At 34.5% G+C, this 19,274-nt stretch overlaps 1 protein-coding gene across 9 annotated transcripts in view; it reads left to right on the forward strand.

Moving 5' to 3' along the window:
* Positions 1-19,274, forward strand: part of Ca-alpha1T (Ca[2+]-channel protein alpha[[1]] subunit T) — a 208,485-nt gene that overhangs the window by 126,901 nt on the left and 62,310 nt on the right. For 8 of the 9 annotated variants that reach the window (XM_067051774.1, XM_067051770.1, XM_067051775.1 and 5 more), the window contains 3 exons: positions 10,464-10,624; positions 15,939-16,051; positions 16,244-16,393. In XM_067051774.1, coding sequence (XP_066907875.1) covers positions 10,464-10,624; positions 15,939-16,051; positions 16,244-16,393 — 424 coding nt within the window. The remainder of the gene's footprint in view (positions 1-10,463; positions 10,625-15,938; positions 16,052-16,243; positions 16,394-19,274) is intronic. The other variant, XM_067051772.1, reaches the window with a different exon arrangement.

The raw sequence follows: 19,274 nt of genomic DNA on the forward strand, positions 1-19,274 counted from the left end.
GTGATTGAGGAGACTGATGGGCCGGTAATCTACCGGATCCGCTCCTCGTTTTCTGGGCTTGAGGAGTGGAACAAAGATAGCATGTTTCCACTCCGTTGGGAAATATCTGAGGCGAGAGCAGGTAAAGTATAGATCAAACAATTTCAGATTTATACTTGTTGTCATGGTGATATTTCGCAAACTAAAAAACAACTCTAAAAACATTTGCTGTTTTTTGTTTGTTCCATTCAGTTGTGAGTTACAGGATGTTAAAGTGGAAGTCAACAAAGAGAAAATTAGATACATTTTTCTTTGATAAAGGCGAAAATACAAACCAGGTGGCAGAAATTTTGAATGGTGTTTATGGTCCCGATACTGTAACAGCTAATTACACGCAATTTTGGTGTTGTTGATTCTTTTCGGGTATTTTTGATATTAAAGACGTACCTCGCACAACCAGGCCTTTGTCGAAAATTTCGATAAAATTATAGAAATAGTTGAAGTTGACCGACATGTTAGTAGTCTTAGTATCGCCCAGGAACTAAAGATCGACCATAGAACAGTTTTAAACCATTTGCACAAATATGGGCTCAAAAAGAAGCTTGATGTTTGGGTACCACACCAATTAACACCAAAAAACATGATGGATCGGATTTCCATTTGCGAACCCTTGACTAATGGAATGAAATCGACTCATTTCTTAAACGAATGGTGACTGGGGATGAGGAGGGGACGACAACATTGTGCGAAAATGATCGTGGTCAATGAGCGCTGAAACAGCTCAAATGGTGGCCAAACCAGGACTAACGGCAAGAAAGGTTCTCCTGTGCATTTGATGAGACTTAAAAGGGATCATTTATTATGACTTGCTCCCATTTGGACAAATACTTAATTCGGATCTTTATTGTCAACAACTAGACCATTTTAAGCAAGCGATAGACCAGAAGCGGCCAGAATTGGCCAACAGAAGAGGTGTCGTGTTCTATCAAGACAACGCCAGACCACTGACATCTATAGTGACTCGCCAGAAACTCTGGGAGCTTGGTTGGGTACTTTTGATGCATCCACCATATAGTCCGGACCTCACACCGAGCGATTATCATCTTTTTCTTGCATTGCAAAACTTTCTTGATTATAAGAAATAGAAGACTGTGAAAATCTGTCACTAGAGTTTTTCGGCAATAGGGACGAAGAGTTCTATTAGAGAGGCATCATGAAGCTACCTTTAAAATGGCGCAAATTATAGAACAAAACGGTGTATATTTGACCCAAATTGGACAATCCGAAACATGTTAGATAAAGTCTTGAATTTCACGTAAAAATAATGGATTTATTTTTCCCCAACCTAATTATAATGAGTAAATAGACAGATTAGCAATGAATTATGCACTTAATACATCTGATTTATGTTCAGAAGAAAATGAAGATCTTGAAAAAATTGCTTGTTCAATACCCTTTGAAATTCATGAAACTGTAATAAATGTAATCAAATTTTATAGTTACTCCATCTTGTTTATGAAATACATAGCTTGATCAAACAAAACAAAATTATGAGAGATTGAGCCAGCCAACTTGAATTCAGTGCTTAATTTAACCTGAAATCAGAATATTACTAAACTAAATAATTCGTTTTTTCAGGTAGATCAGTTAATTTTTTAATCTCATATGTTGACAAAAATATAATCAAGTTTAAAACATTTTGAACGTTAGAACTCGCTAAATAGAAGAGATAAGCAGCGTTCTAAAGTTAAACAAATTAGCATACGCCATTGCGTGAACTTGAGTTATGGGCCGAGATTGTAACCATACGACTTGTAAAGCTTATTTAAGTTGTAAAAAAAAAAACACATAAAGTTGAATGAGCACTAACATAAGGAAAGTTATGGTAGTCACGTTTTCGTGTTAAAATTGAACTATGAAGTGCTCATATATTCATTTGAACGATGTTAGAGTTTACTATTCCTAATCACAGCAATGTCTTCCATTGTGTCGACCTAAATATTTATAATTGTAAATTATCTTTAAAAAAAAAAATTACTTATTTTTTTTTAGTAGAACTGAGTCTAATAAATCGATTACAATTAGAGTTGAATATTGGGTTAGTTATTGGAAAGTTAAATTTATGGAATGTAGAGATTTCATTCTAATTTCTATACAAAAAAAAATAATGATGAAACAAGTATTGAAAATTATTTAATAGACAACTGTCCCTGGAGTCTAAAGATATAACAAGTGTGTGTTTAAGATCCTTAAAACTAAGAGCAGCGACCTTTTATTTCGATTTTTTAATCCTGACTATGTAATCTAAGAGGGAAGTAACTGTTATATATTTACAGAAAAAGGTAATAGAGATCAGAGAGTTCATTAACGCTATATTTACAGGGATATAAATTAAATTATAAAAAAAGTATAAATAGAAAAGAAATAAAAATTAAATAAATAATGAAACAAATAAAAAAATAAAATAAATATATTAAATAATTATATAAAATTCAAAAATAAAAACAAATAACAAAATAAAAAATTAAACAAGTAATAAAATGAAACCAATAATAGAATAAAAAAAATTAAACAATTAATAATGGCGTATCAAGACATTGTTGTTTTTATTAATTCAGGAGAAATGATCCTTTTTCTGAAAAAAATTACATTAAAATCATGATGAAAGACAGGAAGAATTTTGTATTATCAAAAAAAAAAAAAAGAAGAAGAAATACGTTTAAAAATAAACACTTCTACGATATTGGGGAACAGCCAATCGTATTACAAGGAAGATGGCTGTAAGATGGTTGACAATTACAGCATAGTGGAAATCTGGGGAGGAAAAGAGTAAAGATTGAACAAGAATTTCAAAGAGTGTACTACTGTAATTATGTGCCCAGGGATAGCAAATTGTGAAATAAAAACAACTAGTACCAAGCAGTGTAAAAATTGTTCTCTTACAATTTATTTTCATTACTTCATGTTTTTTTCTTGCTTTTCAATTCATCAAGATTCAATTCATCTTGACACTAAAAATCATTAATCGTTTACATAAGCGCTTATTCCAATTAGAAAACGAACGTTAATCTTCCTTTGTCGTACCAATAGTTTTTGGTTCATAAATGCTACAACTCATTAATAAAAAATGTCCAATTAACCAAGGCATAAAAAGTAATTGGATGAAAAAGGAAATAGTAATCGTAATAAAAAAGGTTAATGATGATTCCTGTCCCAGAAAAAAACCGTAAATTAATGCTGAGCTCGCTTAGTTTATGGCGAAGAAATAAAACAGCAGAATTAAGGAGAATTACAGGCTGGCTCACTTAATGATGATTGTCGGGTTTTTATGGAGGAGTGTATTGGAGAACAAAAAGAAAATATTGGGAAAATTCAATTTTATTTTATAAAAATTCCATGCCCTGAAAATTTTTTCTAAAATCAGTTTCACACTACTTTAAACAAACTTAATCAAAACATAAGCTACACAATCAGATGTTGAAACATGTAATCTCATTTATCAACTATTTTTGATTGTCAAAAGAATAATTATTCATAGGAAATAAATCATTAGGTTGCTGGTATTAGTAAACTATCAGGAATCCTCTATCCTCTATCCTGACTCTACATAAATATTTTTATTAACTTAAGCTTTTCCTCTGAAAACTTGACAATGATTATACCTACAGTCCGATTAAGATCACTACTTTACCTAATTATATTAATTTACGAGATAGATTTTTATTAATCTTTAAGAAATTAAATTGTAACTATGACATAATAACAAAATATGATTCCTCATAAATTCTAAAACATTCTCATCGTTCTAGGCTCAAAGAATACTTTTAAAAGTCCTGTAACTTTTTCGGATTGAATTATACTTGAACAAAGAACGACGGGAAATTATGCAGGGACCACCAGCCCTGAAAATCGTTGAAAGATATTAATGATACTTTGTTATGAAAGTTTGAACGTGAGCTAAAAACTTCCCTCTCCATGAGGATTCTTGTCGGGGAGAATAGGGATAAACAGAAGGGTAAGAGGAAAATGCAGGATTTCGCTGTGTTGTAACAAAACGGTAAAGAGAAATTAATTATATTCTCAGAAGTCGCTTAATTAGTTAGTCTGTTCAAACACTCTTCTACCCCATCCCTCCCTTCCTCCAGGTTGTTTCTTTAATTTGGTTTCTTTCGTCACCGATTTCAAGGTAGATGAAAGAACTTTTATGACTGCTCTTACCCAAATTATAAGACTTGGTAAACACGATTTCTCCTCCTCCTTTTACTTTTTTTAAAAATAATCTATATGATAATTTTGGATAAGAAAAACTCTGCTTCTCTCGTTTTCTTACTTTTTTTAGTATAATTTCAAGCATATTCTGAGGGATTAAAACAAATATATATGTAAGAAAATATAATCATTTTTGTGTGTAACGCCAGTTCTCTAATTCTTGTGAACTCCTAACTTACGTAATGTACCTACCAAATAAAACTACAAATGCCTTATATATCGCTTTGTACTGGTAAAATTCTTATATGGTGGCTAATTATTGCATTATTTGTAATGTAAATTTTTTTTTGCGTTTCTAATTTAAGTTAACTAAATACTTCTTGTCCTAATAGTTTCACCAAAAACTGTTCTTGTTGCGGGGAAGTTGAAGTTATAGAAATTAGAAATGACAACGAAATTAAAAAAAAAAAAAATGCTTTTTTTTCCAAAAAAATCCTTATTTATAATTAATATTACACATCTCCCACAATTATGAACGCATTGAAGTAATGACAAATGATTGATTTGAATTAATAATGAAATTAAGAGTTGAAAGAATTAAGAAACGATATTTTGATTATTTGATTATTTGCATATACTCCGGTTAGGAATACATACTGGTGTTAACTAATTAAACCTACATACTGGTGTTAACTAATTAAACATACATACTGGTGTTAACTAATTAAACCAACAACTCTCACAACTTCATGACTCCTGTTAACTTCTATTACATTCACCACTTTCTCACTCGGCTTTGCTTCCAACAAAAAGTAGTATGAATTCTACCATTCACTTATCAAGGAGAAGTATCCCGAGTATAAATTCGTATGAGTATGTTTTATGGATTTATATCAGCATATGTCACCTTAGGAATATAAATATTGAAAAATAATCAAACGCTATTTTTTCAGGAAATGTATTTTGAGAAGTGATCTTGCTTTATTTTTTTTTCACATTCATGTTCTCAACATCACTGTATCATGCCTGAAAGGTGATATTATCCGTCCACCTAATGAATACGTAGGCGATTCCAGTTGGATGGGGGGGGGGGGGGGGGGTTATACGATATTTTTCTAACCGCGCTCAATACGTGGGTTCCGCCCAAGGATGTTAATGTGGAACGTCATGTGGACACAGCTCACGTAGCTGGCGTACGTGACATCTGCCTGGGATAGGTCACCAAATGCTGCGTCCATCTGCTACTTGTCTCTAACTTATACCTTTTTGTTTATAATTTTTTGTTCGATCCACAATAATTCATTTCGCATACAGTTCATAGATAGTTTTTATTTTTTCTGTCTTTTACATGCTATTCAACCATTAAAGACATTTTTAAAAAAGCCGTGAAATAGTTATAACACAATGAAAAAAGTTATATTGGATTCGAAGAACCTTCATCACTGGCATTGTTCGTTGCGAAATATCAACTATTGCAGTCATGATGTATAATGAAAATATATTGTAATTTGAATGAGTTTATTTTGATAATTCGGCTTCTAGAACCACATTCTCCACTTCGTTTCCTTCCTGGGGTTAAGAAACAGAATCATATTTAGCAGTTTAGCCTAGGCAGAATTTTCTGCCCATAACTCCCTGATGAAGACCTGAAAATCAGGTCGAAACGTCGGCACAAATTAATAATCTTTTGTTTATTTGGGTTTTTTTTTCCTGACCGCACCCCCCTCTCCCGATCATCTTCTCCTCTTATCATAGATTTTATGTTTTTCTTCGGGTTAATTCTTTTCTCATAAGTCCATAAATCTAATTGTCATCCTTCAACCTAGTTGACGGGCCTCACCTTTATCCTGAAATTTTTCCCTTAGTCTGGTCTCGCTTACAATCATTTCTCTACATTTTGCTTTGGGCCGCTCGTAAGATTTATTTGAGCCTTGGTGCTGGACAAAATTATTTGAAGGATTATTTTTCACTTTCCTACCGCTGCTAACAGTTTTCAAAGGCTTCAAAGTAACCGCGAATTATAATTGAGTCTTTTACTTCCAAAGGAAACCCTAATGACTGTTTACAGATTTTCAGGAAACAGGAAAAACTTTATTTTCCATACTAATTGTGATATCGAAACCATTTTTTTTCTTATAAGAAGTCAAATAATAGCAGCATATATTTTGAAAAACCATTGATTATTTTAATTGCAATATTACATTCTGAAAAAAAGCCAAGTGCCTCAAGGTAGGTCCATTTCTTAGGTTATCTACTGTTGAAAGAACAGAAAATAAATGTTTGCTTATCTCCCAAACATGAGCTTTGTTCCAAAAAGAAAGTAATGCCTGTATAAATCGGCCTTTGGACCATCCCCCTCCTTTTTTAAAACTTGAAGAATGTATTTCACTTCATTAATATTTCATTAAAATAAATTTCATAAAGTTTGAAACACTCATGATTAAACAAACGCTCGCTATGTATTCAAATACTTTTTATATCGATACCTTTTTTTTTTCTTTACATTACTATTTCCAACCTTGTAATCCCCTTTTATTAAAACAAAATCATGAAAACCATTACATCAATGAGAGTTTTCCTGGTAAGGAAAAAAGCAGTGAAAAAGGCTAAATTGGGCTTCTGTTATGTGAGAAGATGAGAAAAAAGAGAGAAAAAATACTCCTGTATCTCTACGATTTCTACTTTTATAAATATGTTTTTATATTCAGATTCCTTTATTTTTCATTGTTTATATAAAGGAACTTGATATTGTAGTATTTTATTATAACAACTTTTATAACATATTCTTATTTTCAGCGCTTTTCTTTTTTTCATCAAATCATGTATAACATGGTAAAATTTCTTTCATATATTATCTTATGAGAGTTTTCAGTAAGTAAAAACTATCTTTTTATGAACATTAAAAACAGTGATTATATATGTTTCATAAGACAAATATATTATTTATAGTATATACAGTAGATACGAATAAATAATATGGTTTCAATGGAGGGAGGAATCAAGACTCAACTAAAGCACAAGAAATGGTGAAAAATTTACTTTCACACTGAAGCATGTTGACATTACATGTAAAAGTGACAATATGAAAAAAATATTACTGCTTATTATATTGGCATAATTTCATGCCACGGTTATGGGTAAACGCTTGAAGCTATAAGGTAGGTATACGTTTACAGGGCAGGGGGATTTCAAAATGTATTAGTTCTATTAACGAGTTTTCTGAGATTCTTTAACTCATGAGTTGCTTAAATTCCTCATTCAATTTCTGCTTAAAGTAAAACTTAACTTCTCATTCACTTTTAATTAAGTAAACATGTCGAGCAAACACGCTTTGCTTTAATTGTGGCCCATCTGACAAAAATGATTTTTTTTTTATTTGAAATTTAGTATTTCTGTTTTCCTTAGATTTTTCCCCTGGACTGGATTTACTTTGTTACATCCCTACTAGCATTGGAATAGTCTCTAAGGAGTAGTAGAGAAAGTAACCCAAATCTATGATACTGTTTTTCTTTAATACTTGAGAATTCACCTCAATCGCCGACTTACTTTGAACCACCACATCAACACCAAATTAACTCAAACCTACGCAAGGTTAGCAATGCTATATCGCATTCTAAATAGAAAATCGAAATTAAAACCAGAAACACCTATTCTTATTTTTAAAACAATTCTCAGGCCACTGCAGATGTATAGCAGTGATGTCTGGGGAGCGGCATCTATTACCAAAAGGAAAAAATTACAATATTTTCAAAATAAAGTACTTGGAATCGCAGTGGGTGCTCCTTGGTTCGTAAGAAACAGCCAATTGCATCGGGAATTACAAATATAGACAACAGAGAAGTACATCAAAAAAGGTTCATGAAGTTCCACTCCCAGTTACCGACAGTTAAGGGAGCAGTGACGTACAACTTGGGAAACCCAACCACAACCCGAAGACTGAAGCTCAGGGTACTGCAGAACATCCTGTTATAAGCTCTATATTTATCAGTTCTGTTATTGTCACTCTAAAATTGTATTTTATCTTGATTTCTTTTTTTTTTCTCTTCACGCTTTCCTTAAATTCACTTTCTTTTTTTTCCATTAGAAGTCAATTTTTTATTTTGTTAAATCCATAAGTGTCAATGTTTTTGTTATTAACTTAACTTTCATCTTTTTTCATGAATTACTATTTTATCTTATTTTTTTTTATTTATAACATTGTATATAGTTAGCGGTATCTTTTGTATGTTACTGTACCTCTCCATAATCAATTATAAAAAAACAAAAAAATATGTACTTCATATATTAACAATATAAAGCCCACCAGGCCAATCTAGTATTATATAAATAAGTAAACAAAATAATATCTTTCTTTACATTTTATCCAATTCGAAACAAAATAAAAATCTTTTTATTTTGTTATGTGCCACTATCAAAGCAGATTAGCATTATGGTAGGATTGAATGTTCAAGTTATCAAGTGACATTTTTCTGAAAATGATCTTTTCTGACCAGCTCTGTACTTCAGTGTTAACAAAATAGGGAGGCAATCACCAAGTAATTTATAATTATTAATAATTTCACATTGTCTAGTTGCTTCTCAAGTTCAGATTTGGTCTGGACGAAGGTATATAGCAAAAAAATTGCACCTTTGGAACAACTTCTGTGTCTTTATTTCTTCCACAAATCAAGCTTCTGTAAATTAATAATAAACCTTTTAATCCCATACAAAAATTAGCCCCCTTTTCTTAATATTTTAGAGCACATGAATTTTTGTCTTAATGAAATGCGATAAATAACGATTAAATAGAGAAACGTTACATAGATTTATTACTTTAGTGAATTTCAAAATCGAGAATTACCGTAGCAGTACAACGATAACAGGACGCTAAATGTACGGGTGAGTTCTACAGCTATGTTATACGTCTAATCACTCGGAGTTCAAAAAAGTATTCAATAAAAAATTATCTATTTTCAGTTTTATTTAAGCTTATCGTCATACCAGTAGAATGTTTTTTTGAAAAGATAGAAAGAAAAAAAACTTACACCCTAGATACTTACCAAACATTATTGTTTATTATTTTTTTTTGTGTGTATCCCTGATTCTAGAAGATGTGTTATAGAATCCAGAGCAATTGAAATCAAGGCGTAATCGTAGTTACCATCATATCTAATAAAATGTTTATACCAAGTTGAAACCTATCAGTGCTGACAACGCGTATTTCTTGATTTACTTCAGCAGACTACCATCTTGTTAGTTGATTGAAGTTGAGTGAGATAAAGTATTTCTTCCATTTTTCGTAATAAGTAAAACAATAATACAAATGAAATTAGTAGGATTTCATAGGGAAAAATTATTTTTTCTGAAACTAACACTATGCAATACAACAAAAATATCAGTTTTTCCGTAATACAACTTCAATTATAAGAAATTCTGTATACTCGTTGTAGTATAATCAATATATAATCACTGACACCATCTACTGACCCTACCTCAACGGTAGGGGATTTATGTGGATCAAATATGTTTTGCTTTATTTTTTTTTTATACATTAGACAATTCTTTTTTTCTAGTTCATGTGAGGGTCTCAAGTGCTTTGCACCAGTTAATGGATAAAGAGAGTTCAGTAAAAACTACTAATTTCCAAAATAAAGCAAAAATCCAAAACAGATTTAGACTCAGCATTCTGACAGTAAACACGTATAAACGATAACTTCGCTATCTCATTTTAAAAACAAAATAGAAGTAAAGAGTTTTTCAGCTCACATACTTCAATGTAATACTATGCGATTAAAGCTTAGGAAAGATTATTAGTGTTTCATCAAAAGTTGATGGTATTAAAAAAATATATAATAAAAAAATAGCTGCCTAAGAATCAGGATTTTAATTTTGAATAATTATATCGTTTACATACCTGCTTATTACTTTACTTAATAATTTCATCCCCTTTACGAAGAAAGATTAAATCGTGGCTCACTGTTAGGACTTTAGGCAGTAAACGGAGCCTATGATGTGAAGAGATGCTTGGCAACTAACTAGGTGCTTACCAGTTCCTGTATGTGCAGTTCATTAGTGGTTCTCAATCAGCACTCTTTATCCTTCCTTCATCTCTTCAGTTCTTTAACATTCACCGATTCCGGCCTTTTTGCATCTACTTCCTCGCGTATAGATAAATAAAATTTTATTTTATTATAAAGTATTTATAATATAATTCGTATTAGTAATTATTTTAAACTTAAGTAATATATTTTTCCGTAGTTTTATATATATATATGTTTTATACATTTCCGTTACAGATATGTTGCCCATCTATTCCGACGTGGAAAGAGACGACTTATAAAGAAGTACAGACTGTGGAAGTATAGGCGGCAGCAAAGGAAGGAGAAGAAAAACAGCCCAGTGACGCCATTGGCCAACACCATCTTGCTCAGGCCGTTCCCGCCATCTCAGCAGCAAGGTTAGCTCTTTAGTCATTAAGGTTTGCTCTTTAGGCATAGGGGAGCATTGGGGAGCCACGGCCCCTCCTCCCCCTAGATTTTTGGGGCTCTTGGAAAAAAAATAAAGAAAATAGAGGACTTATTTGATAGATAATTTCTTTGTGGAAACATGCTATAATTATTAAGGTAGTATTGTTGAGTTGACATCTTCACGTATCACGAAATCAAAACTACACCTTTGAAGGGACAAAATAGATATTTGTCGATTCTTCGGTAAAAAAAGGTTAGATTCAATTATTCTTCATATACTTATCTCTAAAAATAATGAGGAAAAAACGAATAAAAAAGTTTTTTTTTAGATTCCATTCTTCCAACTATAAAATAAAGAAAGCAACCATCGTAGATGAGGTGGTTCATATGTTTGCCAGCAATCTCAGAAGGCTAATGCTCTCATAGAAAATCTCTTCATAAGCTGTTATATTTTTGTATTTATTGTGTATATTGTATTTATTTATGTACAAGAATTAATTGTATGGTCGATTTTCAATTTTTAATAATTTATTGTGATAATAGCTCATAAAAATTTAAAAAGTAATGAATGAATTTTATGAAGTAGCAATAAAATGGTGGTGGTATTACTTGGAATGCGGTATTTCATATCTTTCTTTTACCATACGTTTCCGAATGGACCATATATATAAACAAATATATGTATGCATGTAATGGGTTGAAGTCTGCTCCCCCCTTGATAAAATTCTGCCTACGCCTATACTACTAGCTACAAAAAAAAACAACAACACCCATTACATTTAATGACAATTCTACTTACACAAAGTTGTTAAATTGATGGAGTACTGGCGCTCAGTTCGATAACTTCGATTGAACAAGATATATGTAATGTTGAGGTCGTGTTTTAAGGTTTTATTTGTTAAGTAATATGGAGCTTGTTCTAAGGACTATGAACACCTTGATGTGGAAAAATTTAAAATACTTTCAGAGTAATCTTAGTTTATTAGCTAATCTCACTCGTAACGGTAGACGAGCCTATTTAGGGCTATAAAAATTTAATAAAATATTCCTAGAAATGAAAACTGTATGGATCGGCTCTAATGCTTTGGTCCAAGCACAAATTCACTAAAATATTGATTTTGATCTTTCACATCCAACATTTGTCTAGAATGGCAATGTTAAATTACTGCCAAAATCAAGAATGGCCCAAAGAAAGGATAATAAGAAATTAAGAAAGACGGCCGATTAATGTTTCTGATTTCACATCGTCAATCTGCTTCGAAATCTTTGATTTCTCGCTGAACAAGGAAAGTGCGAGAGAAAGAGAATGGGTGAGGTAGAGAGAGAGAGAGAAAGAGAGGGAAAGAGAGGGAAAACGAAGCAACAATGATCAGAAAGCTTCCAGGGCAATGGAAGCAAATGCCGGGACCTGCTATTGTCGGCCCTACAACACAATACCCTATTGACTCCCACCCACCGCTCCCTGCCCTATTTTTTCAGAGGATAATTACACCCCCATACTACCATAATTATCCTTGCGGTATCTTTTTCACCTGTGGAAAAGTGGTTACGTGTCATTAGTTCGGTCAATTAATCAATCTCAATTTTAGATTATTTCTAACTCTATAAATATTTGAAGTAAGTAACCTTTTCGTAGTAGTAACGTCCTAATTTCAATTTTTTTAATTCATATATTTTTTTTTTATTGTTTTGAATCCCCACTATTTGGGGAATGTTTAGGGTGAATTTCTTTTTTTTTTTTTGCCTTAGAAGGATGTATTTGGGGAGCTCGGTGTGTATTTATTTTGGAGTACGGATTGAAATTATTTTCGAGGTACTCATCATCCGAAATATAATAAACTATTTTTTTTATATGTTAAAAAATTTACTTTTATGATTTAATAAGTGTTGATACGCTTATATTGCTCGATGACATGATGGTTTCCTCACGGAGAGTCCCCCAACGGTCAATTAAATTGATAGTAAAACAAAAAATCATCACCAAAAGTGCATGCATCATCACAACTATCACTTACCACCCTAGATGCGTTCCCAAATTTTGTGCATTGTAACCAAACGATAACAGATCCATCATGCAATCGGAAAAGATGGAATGGTCTCGGCTTTTCCCTTCAGAATTGGATATTTCTATTTTCCCTTTTTTTTTCTTTTATTTATACATAAAATTCTTTAGTATTTATCTACTGTTTATTGTTGCTAACAATGAGTACAGTTTATTTTCTTAAAATAAACAAAATTAAACACACATATAATATATAATACTTCCATTGAATCTGAACCATTGTGAAGCAGAACAGAATCTCCTTTACCAAATAGTACGGGAACAGCATATCGACGTCGCTATTCTCTGCGAACAATATAAAAATTTGGACGGCAACTCATAGGTGTCCGATTTTAGTGGTAAAGCTGCTATTTGGGCTTGTAATTCCCAAGCTATTCAGACAATGAATATTATATCGCACCCCAGCTTTGTATGGCGAACCCATGGGGTAGACCTTACAAAATAGCACTCAAGAAATTATGTAAAGGGACGATGCAGGTTCCCACGAGACCAAATGTTGTAGACAGTATTGTCAGATCACTATTCCCTAAACAGGCGAATACCATTGAAAGTTTATAAGATAGAGGACATCGCCTCGGACCTACAACATGGCAAGGCACCAGGATTGGACGGAATTCCTAATGTAGCTCTGATGGTGGCTCTCAAGAAACGGCCGGATCTTTTCATCGATCTCTTCAATTCGTGCATTCGTGAAGGATCAGTTCGGAAACCTTGGAAGAGACAGCGCCTCTTACTCATTCCAAAGAGTAGAGAAAGACTGGAAGACCCGTCAACCTATCCTTCAATTTGCTTATTGGATACTATGCGTAAGGCATTCGAGAAAATCCTTTCCCTCAGGCTACAAGAGTTCGCGGAGGAAGTTAATAGCCTCTCGCGCGCTCAATACGGATTTCGTAAAGAGCGATCCACGATAGATGCTGTTGGATTGGTAGTCAAGATGGCCCGACCGGCAATTGCAGGAGCATGGTGGAAGAGAGGTGCTAAGTGTTATGCAGCAATCAACTGCAAGATGGACCTGTATAATGGATGTCCTATGTACTATGGCGGTGCCAGCCTATCTTATCAGAGTTCTCACAGACTATTTCAAAGATAGAGTTTTATTTTTCAGACATTGGCCGAGATACAAGGTAACTGGTGGTGTCCCACAGGGCTCGGTATTAAGGCCTCTTCTGTGGAACGTCATGTACGACGCAATCTTCAAATTGACAATTCCGGAGGGAGCCACAATTGTGGGATTCGCAGATGACGTTGCAGTTGTAGTGGCGGCGAAGCACTTGGAAGAAGTTACCCTCATCACTAACCAGGCTGTTGCTATGGTCCGAGGTAGGCTGTCTTCGGTAGGCCTACAACTTGCACGTCTCCGCTTTAATGTTCACACGGAGTATATCAGCGCCAAATCTGCTAAAGTAGCATCCTTTTTGTCACGCCTTAGGCCAAACATTGGAGGTCCCAAAGAAAGTAGTCGAAGGCTTCTTGCTACTGTTGTCACCTCCATTATATTATATGCAGATCCGATTTGGAAAGAAGCGATGGCTACCAAATCATACAGGAGAAAATTTATTGCAGGGTTTCTTTAAGGATGGTTAGTGCTTTTCGAACTATTTCCTACGAAGCGGTGTGTGTGTGATAGCCCGAACTCCTTGTTGAAGAAAGAAGCAGACACTATGGACGATGCTTACACGTTTCCAGAGAGGAAGAGCGAAAAATAACCATCAACCAGTGGCAGCAACGTTGGGAGGCTGCAGATTCCGGAAGGAGGACTCGCAGGTTAATACCCGATGTGGGCACGTGGTATGGCCGACCGCTTGTATGGCGAGGTCGATTTGTACGTAACCCAATTGTTGACCGGACATGGATGCTTTAGAGCTTACCAGTACCGCTTCAAATTGGACAACACCGCAGAATGTCCAAGATAGCAGACAGTCGAGGAAACCGCGAAGCACGTGTTTTTCACTTGTATTCGCATTGCGGCAGAAAGAAGTGAATTAATTGGAGAGAGTGTGAGGAGGACTCATCACACCAGAGAACGAGGTGAGCTATATGCTACTCTCAGACCAGCTATGGAACGCAGTGAAGAGATTCATCACAGTCGTCCTCAAGAGGCTGAGAGAGCAAGAGAGGGCTAGAAGACAGGACATGGAAACGTGAAAACCATGTGAAGAAAGTGAGGCGGTACTCAGCCATTTCCCTCCATGAAGTAGTGTCTTGCGGCGGTCCCGTGGAGAGGAATGAACAGGTGTAGGGCGGTGGATTTAGTGGGAAAAATCCCACACACGGATAAGTACGGGCCTATTCGTGTCTTTTGAAGATTTCCACCGACCCTCGTAAAAAAACAAAAAAAAGACACTCACATATTTACACCTTGAAATATACGTACACAAAGATATGATACAATCCTGCTCTGTTCAACAAAAATCCTACCTAAATCAATTGGTCACCCTGATAGTTCCCTTCCCTTTCCACAAATGCACCTCTTGATCCCATCATTGTGGTTAATGTTAGAGTAATAGATAGTTGACTTCATAGAATTTTAAATTTATATATGATTCGATTTTTCTGTGGAAGTGAATTTTAAAAAACAAAACATTAAGTTTAATTATCTGTTGTAACCCGAAGTTTTGGCCCTAACCTTTGGTCTATCTTTGTTGAACTGACAGTGTGTCTTTAGAATTTCTGAACTACTGATTATACACGGAGGTTATTTTTTTAATAGAAACCCCTTGAATGGTCTTTTATTAATATCTTATTTTTCCACTATTATTTAACCTGTCGACCTACCTGGTAATGGCAAAATGTAACATTGCTGAAGACATGGCCTCTCTCCGTTGCTGAATCTTGTTTGATAATAATTAAGGCCTGGAAGTTGGGGATAATTCACGGATCACTAGCCTTTAGCTTCAATATTGGCCTGGAGTAAACTCTGAAACCAGGGTTAGCAATAACCTCGTTTTCTAACCAAATTGATCTTTAATTACGTTAGAATTCCAATTTTAGATTACTTATTCACTTAAGAAAGATTTCACAGTATGTTTGCCATTTACAGGATAATCTTAGGTGTTATGGAATTACAGCCTAGGCAACACCCTTGTCAAAGTTTAGATAGATATATAACTTTAGTTAATAAAATTTTTAATTGACAAATTAACACATTTGAAGCCCTTATTCTCCTTTTCTTTGATCATAGTGAACCTGTGTATTACATGAATTACATTGTTAGTATCAAATTAATTATATAATTCCAGTAGAAGGAAAAAAGGAGGATCAAGAAGAAGGAACTGAAGAGCCTGGAGGTCCTAGTCCTAAGCCTGCTCATGGGCTCCTTCGGCTGCCAGCTTCTCACCAAGAACCACAAGAGGTAGCTTTTCCATTAACCTAATCATTGACATCATACAAAAAAAAGTTATAGAAATTAAAAACAAAAAGAGAGAACTAATAGTAAAACAATATTATATACTCATGTTCTGTAAATAGTTTCTGACAAAATATAGTTAGAACGAAAAGAAAACTAAATCAAGTCTTTCTAATAAAATACATATTTTTTAAATAGGGCGGAAGCCTTCTTGCAGTTCCTGAGAGCCCTGGTCGCCGAAGGAGCAGTGTAATGTTTTCAGAGGTAGTCCTACTTCATGGTGAAGCCCCGACATCAGCTGAAAAAATGTCACAGGCAGGAGATGGCAGTCTTCAACCCCAATGTCAGGTAATATGTTAGAATATGTTATATTAATTTATTATGTTAGTTACCTTGAAAACATTTTATGATTTGTTTTATTTTTATGAATTATGGTTTAATTTTCTGCACTGAATGTTCGACATACTTCATACTAGAAATTTCTAAAGTTTCATTTATTTAAAAATCACAAACATCAGGTATCTTTATAAAGTAGATTTAATAATGTGTTATAAACAAATAAGTAAATTGGTTGAGAAGCTCTGAGGGGATTTCAAGCATAAAGTCGCTGTTGAACCAAATTTTATGTATCAAGCCTATTTCTCACTGCCCTCTTCCCCCATAAGAAAATCCACAAAGGAATATGGAAAACACTAGACAGGTCAACATTAAATCAGATCGATCATATCCTTATTAGCAGTAGGCATATTTCCAATCTCCGCAATGTGAGGGTATTCTAGGAGCAAATGTGGACTCCGATCACTTTTTAAGTATCGCACTTGTCTACGCACGAATATCGCTGGAGAAAACAAACATACCAGTACAGAAGCCTACCTGATACAACATCAAGAAGCCCCAGGATCCAATAATTCTCGATCAATATGAATCAGAGATAGATAGGTGTATTCAAGAAGTTGATGCGGTGGAAAATGATATAGACTCCATATGGGCTAAATACTCAGAGACTACACAGATATACTCAGACACAGCTACTTAAGTGCTTGGACCACCAGAGAAGGACTTGAGATCCTCTTGGTTCGACAAGGAATGTGAGAAGGCAATAAGCACAAAGAATAAAGCACACCAAACGATGATGAAGCGAGAGATGAGGAGGAATGCTGTAGTGTACAGGCAAAAGCGGCAAATGGAAAAACATCTCCACCTGTATAAGAAAAGACTGTGGGAGAAAAGGGAATTGGAAAAGACTGAACTCCTTAAGGAAGATAAACAATATAGAGAGTTCTTCAAAGCAGTCAATAGGAATAGAAAACCTTTTGAAAACAAATCCTACTGCCTGAATAAGGACAGAAATCTGCTTACAAATATGGTGGATATACTCGCAGAGTGGAAGAGACATTTCTCCCAACTTCTCAACAAAGATCTTCTGGAGGATGATGATGAGAAGAATCTCCATGAAGATAACCCTAGTGATCAATGTCTGGAACCATCTGATGTGGAGATTTTGGATTCACTAACCAGGCTTAAAAATAATAAGATGCCAGGTGCTGAGGAATTGCCCGCAGAACTACTTAAATCTGGAAGAAGCGAGCTAGTGAAAATATTCCAGTACATTTTCATTCAGATTTGGACAGATAAAGTAATGCCAGAAGCTTGGAATAAGTCCATAATGTGTCCAATTCATGAAAAGGGTAATCGGATGGTCTGTGACAATTATAGGGGTATCTCCTTACTCTCTTGTGCATATAAATTGGTGTCTAACATCCTCTTTCAGTGCCTACTCCCCTTTGTAGAAAAGAGCTTAGGTCTATACCAGTATGGTTTTCGAAAAGGACGATCCACTACTGACCAAATATTCTGCTTACACATCATGCTTGAGAAAGGACACGAACATGGGATTAAAACGCACACCTATTTGTTGACTTAAAAGCAGCATATGACAGCATTCATAGGGGACAGTTTTACAAGGCAATGAGAGAATTCAACATCCCTGAGAAGTTAATTAGAATGGTTAAACTAACCATGAGAGAGGTGAGATGCATGGTACAGATTGGGGGAGCAAGATCTGATGAATTTGTCTTAGGAAGAGGACTAAGCATTGGCCTGCCTCCTCTTTGATTTAGCTCTTGAGAAGGCCATTAGAGAATCTAGAATTCAAGTGGGCAGAACAATATTCAGCAGAACAATTCAGCTTCTTGCTTACACTGATGACATTGACATTGGTGGATACTCTTTCCAAGCTGTCTCTGATGAATTTATGAAATTGGCTGAAGCAGCAAGAAAAATGGGGCTTGAAGTGAATGGAGAAAAGACCAAATACATGGTCACAGAGGAAATCCCCAGGTCCGGTGAAGAAATCAGGATCGGAGAATATACTTTTGGAAAAGTCCCCGAGTTTGTGTATCTTCGATCATTCATAACCCAAGACAATGTTGTGGATAACGAAATTAAATGAAGAGTCCTATGTACCAACTGCTGTTATTATAGCCTCATTCCCTATTTTAGGAGCAGTGCCTTGTCTAAGGAAACCAAGATTTATTTGTATAGAACAATTATTCGGCTAATTCTTCTGTATGGCTCAGAAACGTGGACTATCTCCAAGCTGGTGAGCACAACTTAATGGTCTTGGAGAAGAAGATTCTCTGTAAAATATTTGGAGCTGTCAAGGTTGACCAGATATGGAGACGTCAAACAAACCAGGAGCTCAAAGTTTTATATAAGGAACTAGACGTTGTCTAGTTTGTGAGGCTCAGTAGATTGGGGTGGGCAAAGCATGTTGCTCGGATGGCTGAGAGTGATCTGCCAAGGAAAATAGTGACCGAGGTACTACATAGAGCAAGATGCAGAGGAAGACCACGCCTTCGATGGAGTGATGGTGTGAGTGGTGATGCTAAGACCATGATGGGAGTGAGGAACTGGATAGCGGCCGCACAAGATCGTAGTTATTGGTGGAGGCTGATGCAGGAAGCCAGGACTCGACATTGAGTTGTGGAGCCGAATTAATAATAATAATCTCTCACTGATTTTCCATCGCAAACTTTTAAAAATGATTAACCAATTGTTATTATAGATATACTAATAATTGTACAAAGCATAAAACAAATATATTTTTTAATTACTTTGTCAACATAAATTACCTACTCATAATGTGATTGTTAACGCCATATATATATATATTAATTAAAATTTAAATATTTTAAATAGACAATAAATATATTCAATTACAATCATT

Source organism: Halyomorpha halys, unplaced genomic scaffold (genome assembly GCF_000696795.3).
Source record: "Halyomorpha halys isolate HHAL.00 unplaced genomic scaffold, Hhal_1.1 Scaffold873.1, whole genome shotgun sequence".
In the NCBI taxonomy this organism is placed as follows: domain Eukaryota; kingdom Metazoa; phylum Arthropoda; class Insecta; order Hemiptera; family Pentatomidae; genus Halyomorpha; species Halyomorpha halys.